The following is a 15,363-nucleotide window of genomic DNA, read 5'->3' on the forward strand; positions in this document are numbered from 1 at the left end:
AAGTACTAATAATCAGCCAACATGCTTGTAACATGCATGCTAATAATAGTTAATAGTGAATGCTTTCCCTAAAATAAAGTGTTATTATAATGTTTAATATATGGATTAATGTTTGGTAACACTTTGGGGCCAATTCTCAATATTAACTATTTGCTTATTAGCATGCCTATTATTAACATATTGACTGTTTATTAGTGCTTATAAAGCACATATTCTGCATGACCATATTCTACAATTCTACATCCCTAATCCTACACAATACCTAAACTTAACTACCTTATTAATAAGCAGAAAATTAGGAGTTTACTGAGGAAAAATTAATAGTTAATGGTTTGTTAATAGAGAGAATTGGACCTTAAAATAAAGTGTGACAGAATGTTTATATACAGTAAAGTTTTTTTGAATTACTTTAGTTTGATTGTTCTTTGATTTGGGGGCAAATGTAACCTGGACATGTAACCAGTCTCAGTGAGATTCACCCGTACGCTTGCAACTATTTTATATCGTGATCCATTTTAATCTTTAAAGCTGGCTTGATCTCATTCCGCTCTGTAAATTGATCACAACAGCTTTTAAGCATTAAACCATTGTGCTAAACGCGAGAAAGTGAAGCGAAATAAACAAAACCCTGCCTTTCTGACAGCCTTCTGACAGAAAATAGGGCACTTTCATATTTATTTAAGCACTGGGCTCAGATCCAGAGAAATCCTGTGAGAGTTTGAGACAGAAAGAGAGCGAGAGAGAGAGAATGAGAGAGAGAGCTGCCAGGCGCTCTGTGGCTTCCCAGCAGCAGCAAACACAGAGACAAGGGCAGACTGTCATTCAAAAACCACAATCATGAGGGAGTGTGTGAGAGTGTGTACCAGAGAGACGCGGAAAAAACCCACAGATCACACTGTCACATTTAGATATGACTGAGACGGCGGCTTATGAAACCAAATCAGGTTGAGCATCTCCAGCACCCTGATTAAAACATCATGATGTCTGGATTGCACAAATAAACATGATTCCTAACAGGACGCAAAGCAATCCATCTGTTTCTGTAAATGAAACTGTAGACTGACATAGAAGCAAAGACTGTCATTTTTCAATTACCATAATACAGAGGGGATTTCATCTTAAGTGTTAAATGTCAAACATTTCACCTAGTGGATGTCACTTTAGTGAAACATCTGGTTATAGCCATCTCTCAGCGATGCTGATCAGTGCTATAACGACTCAACTGGCAATTAATTCCTTATTAATGGTGATAAAATTATGATATAAAACATTTAAACTCGCTTGATGAATGTACACTGTTCTGAAATGGGGAACAAATAGCATTTCATGTTTATTTTAAGCATGAATATTTTTAATAATATTAACAACTTTATTTATATATATATATGTATACACACACACACACTGTATATGTATGCATGCATATTATATATATATACTGTATGTATGTATATATACACACACAGTATGTACTGTATATGTGCGTGCGTGTGTGTATATATATATATATATATGTTTTTATTTGTTTGGCCTAAAAATCCAACATGACATTAAAATTATGAAAGTATGAAATTGTGTCACCAAGAGTTACTCGTGTAATAACCAAAACTTTACATAGAAATTATTCATCAACAAGGCTGTTGGTAGATTCCAAACATTGTCAGAAAAATATTACTTCATAACTGCAATGCTAATTTCCACAAGCATACAAACAACAAAATAAAACCATTGACATGTTGATTTGATTGATTTTATTTGTAAGGCACCAGAAGCATTTCCTTACTGCAGAAATTTCCATTTATGTATAGTAAATGTTTATGTACTTTGTCTGTTTTAATATGGAATGAAGCTATTTTATAACACAATTATTTTTGCACTGTAGGTTGTACAATATACATAAAATTAGGAGTTGAAAAACAAACAAAAAGACTTTTATAGCACAGAATGCTTACAATGCTTTTAACAAATGGCAAAATGCAAGCAATGAATTCTGGGAGGAGACGGCTGTCAGGGGTTTAAGAAAGAAAGGAAGGGAAGACAACCTGTTCTCAAGTGCCTTATGAGTTAAGAGTCCTCTAAAACACAGACGTATCATTCAAGAAGACTGACACAAAAGCATCCATTTGCACATAAAGCTTTAGGTCTATGTATAACGTACACATACAGTACACCTGTGGCCCACCTTTATAGCAAAACACTTCGCATTTAGCTAGATCTTATTCTGAACTCTTAACGCTTACGCAGCAACCACTACATTTTTGTCCTAACTTTAAAAAGAAAAATGTCAACAGAACAGATTTGAGCATATGTAGCAAGCCACGAGGATAAATCCTGGCACTTCTTTCAAAAATACACTGGCAGAATTAAACCAAAAACATTTTCCAACTAAAAAAAAAAAAAAAAAAACGAGCAGATTTGTTTTGAAAGCACTACGATATCATCAGGTGGCCTTTCATTGACATTTCTTATGTTGGCACCGTTTAATTTTGACATTTAATTATTAAGACACATTAGGAAGCAGCTTCACTCCTGAATCTGATATGGTTTAGCTGTGTCTACATTATAGAAGGTGTCCATTAGAGCAGAATTCTAATCTAAAGCATCCACAAAAATCACAAACACAGACATAAGAAAAAAAAAAAAAAAAGTGTGAAAAGTCTGGTTTGTATTTTCAGACTGTACCAAAATGAGAAAACCGAGAGGATAAAGTGTGATGTGTACTTTGGCATGAAAATGTGACACAATCTATGACGAGAATACTGCTATAACTGCAAGTCACTGTTTCAATACAAAACAAAAAATCTTCTTGATGCTTACTCCAGACTGAAGAACAAACGTTAGACGAATTATTTATTTTTGGGCGGGTCAAAAGAAGCACATTTTATATATGTTTGCAAAAACCAACATTGGACACTAAAGTGACCCTGAGGGTGTTAGTGTGGACTTGCTATGGACTTACTGCCCCCTCTTGGTAGAATCACATACTACATAATACAACACTGGGAGACCGAATATTCAAAACTGCAAATCTTAGCTTTTGCCTTAAGACCACTTAAGGTAACATATTGTGCTAAAAAATTCTTTTTTTTTTTTCTTTGTTAGGAGGGGTTGTTATAAATCATACTAATGATTTCTCACACTTCCTGTTTCTGTAGTGCTATCAAAACAACGAATAAAAATGTTTAAAGAAGGTGCTTCTCATTTCTCAAATACCTTATTCTCACAACTTACCTTCTAAGGAAAACAATTTGACTCTCACCATGTAGACAATCGACCTTACTATAAAAAAGACTGAAAAAATCTTTTAAACAGCATTCCTTTTCACTTGGTGAGCAGGTTAGCTAGCATCTCAGAGGATTCATCTAATATTCTCTGTCTAAGACAGCACAACAGCTTCCAAACACTTTAGAAATCAGGCAAACAGGTAGATAGATAAACAGTACGTTCAGGGGCCTAGTACAAATGTTCGTTCTTCTTTCAATACTAATGATCAAGCAGTTTAAAGGGATAGTTCACACTAAAATGGAAATTCTGCCACCATTTACTCAACCTCATGTCCTTCCAAACCTGTATGACTGTCTTTCTTACGTGAAACACAAAAGGAGACATTTTGAGAAATGTCCAAGCTGCTCTTTTCCATACAATGAATACAGTAAATACTAATTGAAATCTCTTCACCCAAACAGCTTCAGAACACTTGGAATATAGTACGTAATGGCATTTGGATTAGTTTGTGAGGCTTTTATGGTGATTTTTGTTCTTGACTGCTTTGGACCCCATTCATTTTTTATTGTATGGAAATGAGCAGTATGAACATTCTTCAAAACGTCTCTTTTTGTGTTCCACACACGAAATTAAGTCAAACAGGTTTGGACTGACATGAAGATCATTTACTCACCCTAAGGTCATTTTAAACCCTTTCAACTTTCTGCTTTTCCATACAATGAAAGTGAATGGTGACCACATCCATCAAGCAAAATTTCCAGTGATTAATGACTTAAATTTCTCTTTTAATGTCTGTTTCACACACAAACAGCTTTAGAACATTTGGAATATAATGCATGAATCATATGGACTAGTTTTTGATTATTTATTTGTTGTTGTTATTTTTAAACTAAATTAGTGCATATGACTATGTTTATGAATGTATTATATTCCAAGTGTTCTGAAGCCGTTGCATGAGAAACTTAAGAAATTTAAGTTACTTATTAGAAATATTTTGGTAATCATTCGCTTTTAATATATGGAAAGGAGCAGCATGAACATTCTTCAAAATATCTCCTTTTGTGTTCCACAGAAGAATTGAAGTCTAACAGCTTTGGGACGACATAAAAATGAAACAAATCCTCATTTTAACTTGAACTGTCCCTTTAAGGTAGGATAGATGCAACAGCCGTGCCGTCGAACAATAACACCGATCCTTTTTAAACTCTAAATGGATTATGCCGCGGCTAAGTTTTTAGATTCAAAGTTGCTTTTAGTCTCGGAGTTACTGCCTGGGGCCAAAGTGCTTTTGACTCAGTTATTGTAGATTGTAGCTTTAAAAGGTGAAAGATTTTAAGAGGAAGAGAGTGAGCGGGGGGGAAAAAAACAAAGAGGAATTATTACTGAAGGGTCGATGGTCCATTAACGGTCGCACCATTTTGTAGACCATTTCCACAACGAGCATAAGAAATATACAATATATATATAGATATATACATACGCAGGCAAGAAATAGTGTAAATAAAAATCAAATCAAGCATCCGTAACACAATAAAAAGGTGGATTGGTATAAATACATAGAGAGAGCTGGTGGAATGAACCAGAATGAATGACATTAGGCATGTGAACACAGTAGCAATTTAGAGGGTAGATAGAAAGATGGAAGGAGAGTGGAAAATAAAAAAGGTGAAAGAAAAAAAAAACAGGGGAACAAGTGCCTCTGCTCTACGTGGAGCTCTGGAGGATGATCGGATGAAGGAACGGGTTTGGCGGGCAACTAGTCGGACTTGTCTCCGTCTTCCTCGCGGTGGCTGTCGGAGGTCTCGCGTGTGCTCTTATCCTCCTTGGCCAGCTGGGCCTGAGAGGCCAGGATGCTGGAGAGGGAGAAGAGGCCGGAGCTGGAGGTGACGGCGGGGAGGCCGGCCGGTTGGCTGAGGCCGAGAGGGAGAGGGGTCATGGGCAACGCCAGCCCCTGCAGCTGAGAGAGCTGGTGAGCCTGGAGCTGCTGCTACAAAACAGACACATACGGTGTTGTTACCTACATAATTTATTAGTTCATAGTAACTTTCGGTTACACTTTATTTTAAGGTGTCCTTGTTACAGTGTAATTATACATTTAAGTGCTGAGTAATGTTAATTAACTACATGTACTTACTATATGGTTAGGGTTTGGCTTACTTGCATGTAATTATGCATAATTTATTGTTATTATAATAGTAAGTACATTACGTGTAACAAGGACACCTTAAATGAAAGTGTTAACTTTCATTACATTACTACAAAACATAGTTTCAGCTCTAAAGTATGACTGGATAAACAACGAATGAAGACGTAAACTTGCAAATTCTAGATTAATGAATCAAATCTATATACATTCAAAAATGTGTGTGTGGGGGTCGTCAATAAGATTTAAAATAAATAAATAAACAATAAATATAATTATTACTTCATGAGTGAGTTAGTTATACAAGTATTAATTAAATTCAAAATGACAATAAAGACTTTTATATTACGAAAAGATTTCATTTTAAAATAAATGCTTTTCCTTCTAATTGTATTATATTTATTTTGCATTATTTTCAAATGTACAAAGCAAATGCTGCAAATGTTTTGACAATATAAATGTACAGTTTGTGTCATGCCAATAAAGCATGTCAAATTGAAACTGAAATTTAAGAGAGACAGAATTAACAAATTTAGAGCCATATAAATGCAATAATTACCATTAAACAATCACTACAGCAACAATGCACAAAAAGTATTAAAAATGAATTTCTTTATAGATAATTAGACTGCCACCATCCAATGCAGATTCATGTCCATAAACATAGCCTACTGTATAAACCTGTGTGTGCGCCCACATGAGCCACACACACACACACACACACACACAGAGAGAGACAGTTTACCCGTATGATGGAGTTCATCTCTGGTGGGGTGACCTGTTTGGCTCTCTCTATCGCCCCCAGAACCTGCTGCTGGTGCTGAAAAAGACACACAGACACACACACACACACACACAAAAACAAACAAACAAAAAAAATATCCCATATCACATCTTGTACAGTATGTTCCACATTCACATTGCTATCATTATGCAAACACAATCATGCATTTATACTATAAATACCTACCCATAGATTTAATAGTGAAATCTTTACATCTCTAGCCTGTTCAAATCAGTTATGTATGCATAAATACGCAATATCATGAATATAATGACAAATTAGACTAACTGTGAGCGTTTAAGACGAGGTGTAATGCTATAAACTACATGTTGAGGTAACACTGCTATCTCTCTCTGTACCTCTTGAGACAGGTAAGGCAAGACTTGAGCACAGATCCCATTTAATCTCTTCACGATCTCTGCCTGCAGGGAGAAACACACACACACACACACACACACACACTTCTGTTCAGCAAATTCTTCCTTTTTAAAGTCGTCACAAATCCGTACAGTTGCTCAGCTGCAAAAATATAAACAGACCTATTAGTCCAAGCACATAATTGGACAACAAATCTAATAATAATAGTAATAATAAATTATACACATATATACATACATTTTACTTAAATTTAAAATATATACATTTTAAATAAACTAATACATATAAACATATTTAGTTCATTTATTTAACATATTAGCAACAATAAAAAGGACAAAGATATGAGGAGAAAGCTCATATCAGGAAAACGTGATTTTTTCCGAGTCCAAAAAAATGCCTGCAGGAGCTTGAGGAAAAAAAAAAAACTGGAGAGAAACATGCAGTGGGACAAAGAGAGAGGCAACAATAACCCTGTTTCAATAGCCTGCCATGCTGACACTTCATACAGCATGCAGGGGAGAGAGAGAGGGAGACGGAGAGAGAGAGAGAGAGAGAGGAGACGGGAGAGAGAGAGAGAGAGAGAGAGAGAGAGAGCGAGAGAGAGAGAGCGAAATGACTGAATACCAAACACTGGCATGTTTTATTCTTTGCATTCATGCTCTGTATTTCTGTCTCGCACACACTCTTCCGTGCCTGGCTGACTTTTTAAAAACATATTTCACCTGTGTCACATAAAGGGGCAGAGACTGATGAATTGTGCTCGTGAGACTGGCTGCAGCAGCAGCAGCAGCAATGGCGCGTGCCTAGATTTCCACGTGCAGTCTGTCAGTCTAACTAACTGTCTGCCATATACAGATCACACTATAGACATTACACGGTCATAAAGAGCAACACTTATTGGTGCATTCCACATTTTGTGGAAAATGAAGCAATTTCAATCACTTCATCATTCAAATACACTTGTTTATATATAAATGGCATATTTGTACATTTCTACTATGTACTATATTTCTACTGTATACTCTGTTCTACTAATATATATATAAAAAACATTATATATACTATTTACTAAATATTTATTAATTTTACATACACAAATAAATGAATAAATAAGTGTATATATGCACAAATATTTTGATAAAAATTAATACAATGTTTTTATTTTTATTTATTTACTTAAATTATAAAAAGTGATATGCCAAACACACATATACACACACACACTATATATACACACTTGCATGTTTATATTTAAGAAAAATATGTTATGTTTATGTTCTATATATTTATATATAATATAAGTATATGAATGTATAAATGTATAAACATGTAAATATTTTCAAAATATATACTGTATGTGTGTATTTATATATGCATTATATATGTATGTGTACTGTGCATATTTATTATGTAAACAAAAACTTATTTTGGATGCAATTAATCATGATTAATCATTCGACAGCACTAAATCATATTTTAGAGTTTTTTTGGACCAGTCAATCAAATATCTCAGCTATCATGGCCTAGAAAGTGTAGTCAAAAAGCTAGCCATGAATAAACCAATTTTCATGAATTGTTAAGGCATAGTTTGCTACCCAACTGACACTTCTGTGTATAGCCAGTCTCAACTAAAGCACCAGCATTCAATAACGTTGAGCAAAAGTGATGAAGGTGAGCATGTAAACTGCCTCTCGGGGATGCGTGTAATTCGTCAGATTAGACGAACTCACCTGCTTGTGCATTTCGATGTTCAGCCCATAGGACATCTCATAGTACTGCAAAAAATAAAAAATAAAGCAAGTCAGACATGAACGCTGCATTACAGCTCTAATACACAGAACTGAACATCTAGGACATCAGCGTAACATGTGCGGGCGTACTGGTGCGTAGTACGTGCTAAAGTGTTAGCCTCGCTCATCATCCACATGTCTACGCGCAGCGCAGCGCAACCTCAGCCGCTAAACAAGAGCAGAGAGCATCAGTGATGGAGCCAGAGTTGGATCAGGGTCGGCTCTGCCAAGCAGCAGTAGGTCCCTAAAGCAATTACCACCCACGCAAAGCGGACGCCCACCCTCCCCATCTTCCAGCGGGTGCGGACAGAGCGGGGGAACCCGATAGGCTATTAGAGGGAGGGAGGGTGCTCTGGCTGATGCGCGTGAGAGCAACGCCGCACAGATTAAATGAGATTAAGCCGCTCGACGGATCAATTAGAGGCGGAATATCAGACGGCAACACGAGGCCCGGGCCGGAGACAACGAGGTTAGAGAGGAGGGGAGGGAGTATCATCGGGGGGATGGAGGAGAAGAGAGAGCAGAGTATACAGACAAAAGAAAGAATGGCAGACAAGGTGGAAAAGGAAGAGATGGGGGTGGATGACTAGGGAGGATAGGAAGTCAAATCATACAAGATGGAGCCAGAAGCATCATGGCCAAATTTAAACTGATAGATTTTTGAGGCAAATGGATTTTGAATGCAGCTTCTTAAAAAAAAAATGTACTTGCGTTCTAGAAAAGTAAGTTATGCAGTTACGGAAACTAAAATATTTACTGAAACGAAATATTTCTTGAAGTAAATTAATAAACAAAATTATATTATAACATAATATATTAATATAATAGATATAAGAACTGCTAAGATGAAAAAATAAACAAGTAAATAAAAATTTTATATACTATATTATAATGTCATATTATATTTATATTATATATAAAAACTACTAAGTTATTTGTAAATAAATAAATAAAAAATACATGTATAATAAGTAGAGATGCACCGATCGACTGGCCAGGGACCGGAATTAGCCGATTTTCCGCATGACTGGCCCGGACCGGTGACCAGCCAGTCAGTTTGCTGATTTCGAGCCGATCTGTTTTGACGTCACACTTACGGTGACTGATAATGTATTTATGTCGTGCCAGATGAGGCTTGTGCAGCCTGAGCGAGTGTGAGACTCGTGCAGAATCAAAACAAATTAAAGTTATAGATGCATACTGCGGTAGTTGATTTAGGTATGCTACATTACACGACCAAAATGTTTCAAACTATTGCAATGTGATTTTATACAACAGTAGTTCAATAAACAAGAAGTTAAAATTAAGGTGACTTACATTTTAGAAATAATATTGACTGTTTTGCTCAATTTCGCTGATGAAAATAGCTCCAATCAAAGCCACAGGAGAACTGTTTTGTGTCTCAGAGCAACACAGCGGTGAAACTGCTAACCCGAACCCTTACTGAATGAATCTGCGTTTTTGAATGAATCAAGTGAGTCAATGATTCAGTAACCCATTCATAATACAGTAGTCACTTGCTTCGTTTCTGAATGAATCAGCTGTTTGAACGAATCTGTTGAATGAAGGACTAAGGCTGCATTTACTCTGCAAGTCTTCATGACCAATTCCGATTTTTTGACTATATCCGATGTTTTGGACGACGTGCTTACATTTCTTTTAAAAGTGACCTGTTTCCGATGTGTGCATTTTACACTGTACTTGGTGAAACAAGCCAAAAATAGCATATGACATCACAAATCAATTTGAATAATACAGAGTTTAATTTATTGACATGGAATTCATATGGAAACGTTTTTAATGCAATAGTTACATCTACAGCCTACATCAAAATAATTATATAGCCTAGAACAAATTCTTCAGGACAGTGATGATCTTCAGCTCCGCTAAAAACTTGCGAGTGGAATACTCAGGTGGTAGATAATGTTAAACATGTCACATCGTCTGTGTTTTTTTAGTAATTAAAACCAAATGCGTTCATCAGTGATTGTATATCAAAAGGCAGGGACATGTTTGTGTGCATTTAATTTTGTGGTTTCAATGGAACGAACAGGACTGAAGCGCTCGTCTGTGTATGTCTTTTATTTCACACAAACTCTGCTACTCAACTACAGATATTTCATTTGTTACAGGTATGTCTGCACCGCGAAATGTAAAAAAAAATAAAAATAAAAAAAACCCTCACTTTTCAATGACATAGGAGTTGCATTTAAAGGGGATTATCCGATCTGAGCGCTTACACGGCAGGCACAAATGCACGTATCCGATTCATATCTGATTTATTTCTACATATGAATGAGGCCTGAAACCGATCGGAGAATATCGGAATCCTTGCGATTTTTTCCTGCTTACACAGTCGTGGGCCATATCCGATCTGTGCCACATGGGAGGAAAAAATTAAAAAATTTGGAATTGGGTCACTTGAACCATGCAGTATAAATGTAAACTATCATTGCATTTTTCCCAACATTTCTTAATTTTTTTTTTTTAAACAATCTTATAAAATTCTTTATGCATTAAATTTTGCAGTGTACATGCATTCATGGCACCTCAGCTTCATCAAACATTCTATGTAAATACATCTAATGCCACTTCAGCACTTTATTTTGAGAGTTAAGTGAGAGAACATCTGTAACTTTGTCCAGATTGGGGAATTGTAATGTTTAATAATTTTTTATTATGTAATTTTTTATTTTTTTTATTAAAAAAAACTAAGTATAGATTTTTGTTTGTATATGCTGTCAATTATAGTTTTTAGAAAGAAAATCAGAATCGGTATCAGCAGGTCACACTGAAAAAAAAATCGTAAATTGGCCAAGAAAATTGCAATTGGTGCATCTCTAATAAGATCCACTAAGCTGTATGTATGTATGTATGTGTGTGTGTGTATGTGTGTGTGTGTGTGTGTGTGTGTGTGTGTGTGTGTGTGTGTGTGTATATATCTCAAATAAACAGAATATAATAAAGAACCATATAATAAAGAAAATAATAAGACTTTAAGAACTGCGACACAGGAACCACTAAACTGAGAAAAAGAAATAATATAATAACTGCCAAGTTATAATAAATAAATCAAATAAAGCTAAATTAATATAATTAATATAATATAATTGACCGTTTGCAAAGAGCTTGACTGACAGGCGATCTGACCAATCATAATGCCAAATTGCCACACTGAAAAAACAAAGTTCAATTTACTTAATTTTTATTTTGCAAGTTTTTGCACGCACATTTTAAGTAAAATTTAAATATGGAATTAAGTAAAATCTACTTAACTAAGTTATGTAAAATTAGCAAAGGAAATAAGTAAATTTAACGTGGCCAGGTATAGTTTAATTTCCACTTAATTATTTTAAGTTTACCCTGCAATACTCAAGTATATTTCACTCAGTCGCGGTTTGTAAACTTTACTCAAACAACATAGTACTGAAAAAAAAAATGCCACGTATGCAAGCAAGTAGACTGCTCGTTATTCTTTTAAAGGTAATATGTTGACTCAATATAGTTATTAACTGAATGAACACAGAGACCTGAATACTTGGCACATGATACACAATGACGGTGACAATCAGTGAATAGTGTTTGAGTATGAATGGGTCATTTTGAGTAAAAAATGAACTCCAGATGTCACAAAACAGCAAGTTACTTCACCTAACAACAAAAAACATAAAACAGTGTAAATACATCTCGAAAACAGCAAAAAACTAAATTACCTTAATTATTCATGCCCAAGTGCATGATGGGAACAACGGGATCATGACATTGATATTTACTTAAACAATCTTTGTAAAAATAACAAACAATTCCAAGTAAAATATACTTATAAGTTCAAACTATAAATTCTACAAGCTTAAATTGAGCACTAATATTGAATTTACTTTTTTTTTTTTTTTTTTTTCTGAACTAAATTATTTAATGTAGAAATTACATTTGTTTTTCTTTAGTATTTACTTCACCACAAAATCATTTTTATCAGTGCATCTTGCCTAACAAACCAATCAGACAGGAGAGTAGATTAACTTCGGTGGACTTAAAACTTGAAAAATTGTGTGTATTGACGTCATAAAATGCGTTATGATGTTCATTCAGGTTTATTTTGTGCTTTAAGTAAATATGAAAAAACGATCGGTTCACATGCTGCTTGAACTGAGGAAATACAATGATCTGTCACGACACATTAAAGAGCCACAAAACGGTATTCATTGTTTGAGTTTCTTAAAAAAAAGACAATTTAAAGCTGGGACCTTGTTTCATACCAGAAGTAACCTGCTCTGTCTCGTCTGTCGGTTAGTGATGTCAAACAATTAATCGTGATTAACAGTATCCAGAATAAAAGTTTTTGTTCACATAATGTGTGTGTGTACTGTGTATATTTATGTTTTATGTTTATGCAATTAATCATTTGACAGCACTAAATATAAGATAATAGGGGCTTTTGCACCGGAGGAACCTTTTAATAGTTCCTAGTAGGACTGTCAAATATCTTCAAAGCAATAAAAAAAAACAAGACTATCTTTGAAAAAAGTGCATAATGTTTAAAATAATGTTTATAAACCATATATAATTAATTAGGCTGCTTAAACAATTAGAAACAACAAACATTGTGTGTGTAAGTATGTATAGTTTAATACTAAGGACCGAAAACCAATCACAAACAGTAGCCTGCTTTTTTTATTTAAAAACATGAGATGCAGAAAAACCACCATAAAGTCTTGAGACATGTTTTTTAAAAGTTGAAATTACATAAATTTTACATGGCTTTCTAAAAATGCGGCTCTCTTGTGCGAGACGCGAGTGCAAAGGCGATAGATGTCCCAACAGAAAATGCGATAATTCGCATTCTATGCGAACGGCTTGGATCCAGTTTTGAGGTAAACAACATTAGGGCTGTAAAAATAAATAAATAAAAAATAGATTTTCGAATATTCGTCGAATTTAAAATACAAATCCACATTCGAATGCAAAAACACTGCATTCGAATTTTAGATGTGCATCAGGCAGCCTATATGTGGCACAGAAGATGCGATGACGATGTTGGTGTCGTTGCATTTAAATTTTTTTTTTTAGCCTATCCAGTTGAACCCACTGGATGCGGCGCTACTCATTCAAAATATTGCAGAAAAAGAGAACATCAATGCGGAGATGTTGTTGTTTACCTTAAAACTGGAACCAAGCCATTCACACAGAGCGCATATTATCGCATTTTCTATAGGGACATCTATCACTGTCGCACTCGTGTCTCGTACAAGAGATCCGCATGTTTAGAAAGCCATGTAAAATTAATGTAAGTTCAGCTTTTAAAAACATGTCTCGAGCATTTATGGTGGTTTTTCTGCATCCCACTGCATCTTAGTATTAAATTATACATACTTACACGATGCTTGTTGTTTCTAATTGTTTAATCAACGTAATTAATTATATATGGTTTATAAACATTATGGTCCCATTTGAATTAATCATTTGGTACAATGCACTTGTGTACATACATGTTTTCACATTGTACTTATATTTTTAAAAATACCTATATGTAATTAATTTCTGTAATTACATTTATAATTACACTGCTGACCCATCCTGTACACCTTAACCCACCCTTAAACCTACCCATATCACCAACCTGTCCCTAACCTTACCCATATCCCACCTCAATAGCAGCAATAGTGTTTTGCAATACAGTATGAACACAATAAGTACATTGTACTTATTTTTTGATGCAAGTACATAATAGTTAAGGCCACTTAATATAAAGTGTGACCAACATTATTTTAAACATTTTGCACTTTTTTCCAAAAATGTAGATTTTTATTTTAAAATTGACGAATATTCGAAATTCGATTTTTTTTTTTTTGACAGCCCTAGCTCCTAGAACTACTGCCGGAAGTTCCCGCTTTTTGGTGTGTTCGCACTACAGGAACTAGGAATGTATATTTAGTTCTAATATCTCCATTTGGGGGAAATAATTTAGCTCCTACTTCAGAGTAGGGTCTAAAACAGTTCTATAGGAACTATCAGTGAAGCAGTGTACCAAACAAACTGATTGACCAAACAAATACGAAACACCGGCTACCCGGCATATTTAAAAAGCAGTGTAAAAATATTTACTCCACGAACATGGAAAACAGCGATAACGGCATTTACCTGTTGTCTGCAGCGTTTTGTTCTTTTCTCAGTCTCGATGATAACACTACAAGGAGATTTAGTCAGATTTTCACTCTTTCAATTGCATAAATTGTGCGTTTACATTCCATCTCCGTTATCATGAAACCCACGACACGGCACAACACACACACACACACACACACACACCAAAAACAGCTCCGAATACGGCATCCTCCATTCACCGGTTATTGGTTTGTAAATGCCACGAATAAAGACATCGCTGTCCGCCGCTTCAGGGTTCCTGCTGTCGGTGCGAATGCAACCAGGAAAACGGCCCGAGGGAGAAATTGGTTCTCTAGGAACAACCCTGCTGGCTAGTTCATAGAACTACGTGGTGCGAAAGCGCCTAATATAATATAATACTAAACTGGAGAATTTTTTTTTTTAAATATACAGGCATTATAAATGAGCAAATATACTATATATTAGGGCTGGACGATATGGCCCAAAAAATTATCACAATATTTTTTTCCATATCAGTCGATATCAATAATTATCATGATAAATGTCAAATCTTTATTTCTTTCAAGTTTAAAGCCAGATTTTTGCTCCAAAGTGAAAGTTGTAGAAACCAGACCATTAATTTTCCTTAACAAAATAAATATCTAAATAGAAAAATGTATTCCTTAGTTTCTGCATGTCCTGATAAGTGATATTGTTTCAAATCAAGAAACAGGTTTGGGTTGCCTGATAATATTAATTATAATAATAACAATAATATCATCACTTTTTTGTGTCTTAGAAATGCACATTTGATAGTAGCTTGAGTTAGGATGCAGAGGTAAATTTTTGTTCATTATCAAAATCACTAACATTTGTAAAAATTGTAGCAACCTCAGTTTTATATGCTTAAATTTAAATGATTTTAATTCAAACCATCAATA

General features: G+C 34.9%; 1 protein-coding gene across 2 annotated transcripts in view; it reads right to left on the reverse strand.

Annotated features, from left to right (window-relative positions):
- Positions 1-1,736: 1,736 nt before the first annotated feature.
- Positions 1,737-15,363, reverse strand: part of tle5 (TLE family member 5, transcriptional modulator) — a 30,110-nt gene continuing 16,483 nt past the window's right edge. The window contains exons 4-7 of one of the 2 annotated variants that reach the window (XM_058760958.1): positions 8,261-8,305; positions 6,512-6,574; positions 6,114-6,188; positions 1,737-5,209 (exon numbers count right to left, since the gene is read on the reverse strand). In XM_058760958.1, coding sequence (XP_058616941.1) covers positions 4,982-5,209; positions 6,114-6,188; positions 6,512-6,574; positions 8,261-8,305 — 411 coding nt within the window. In that variant the 3' untranslated portion in view covers positions 1,737-4,981. Of the gene's footprint in view, positions 5,213-6,113; positions 6,189-6,511; positions 6,575-8,260; positions 8,306-15,363 lie in introns of both variants that reach the window. The other variant, XM_058760957.1, reaches the window with a different exon arrangement.

The sequence above is a fragment of the Onychostoma macrolepis genome, chromosome 22 (genome assembly GCF_012432095.1).
Source record: "Onychostoma macrolepis isolate SWU-2019 chromosome 22, ASM1243209v1, whole genome shotgun sequence".
NCBI classification, from domain to species: Eukaryota; Metazoa; Chordata; class Actinopteri; order Cypriniformes; family Cyprinidae; genus Onychostoma; species Onychostoma macrolepis.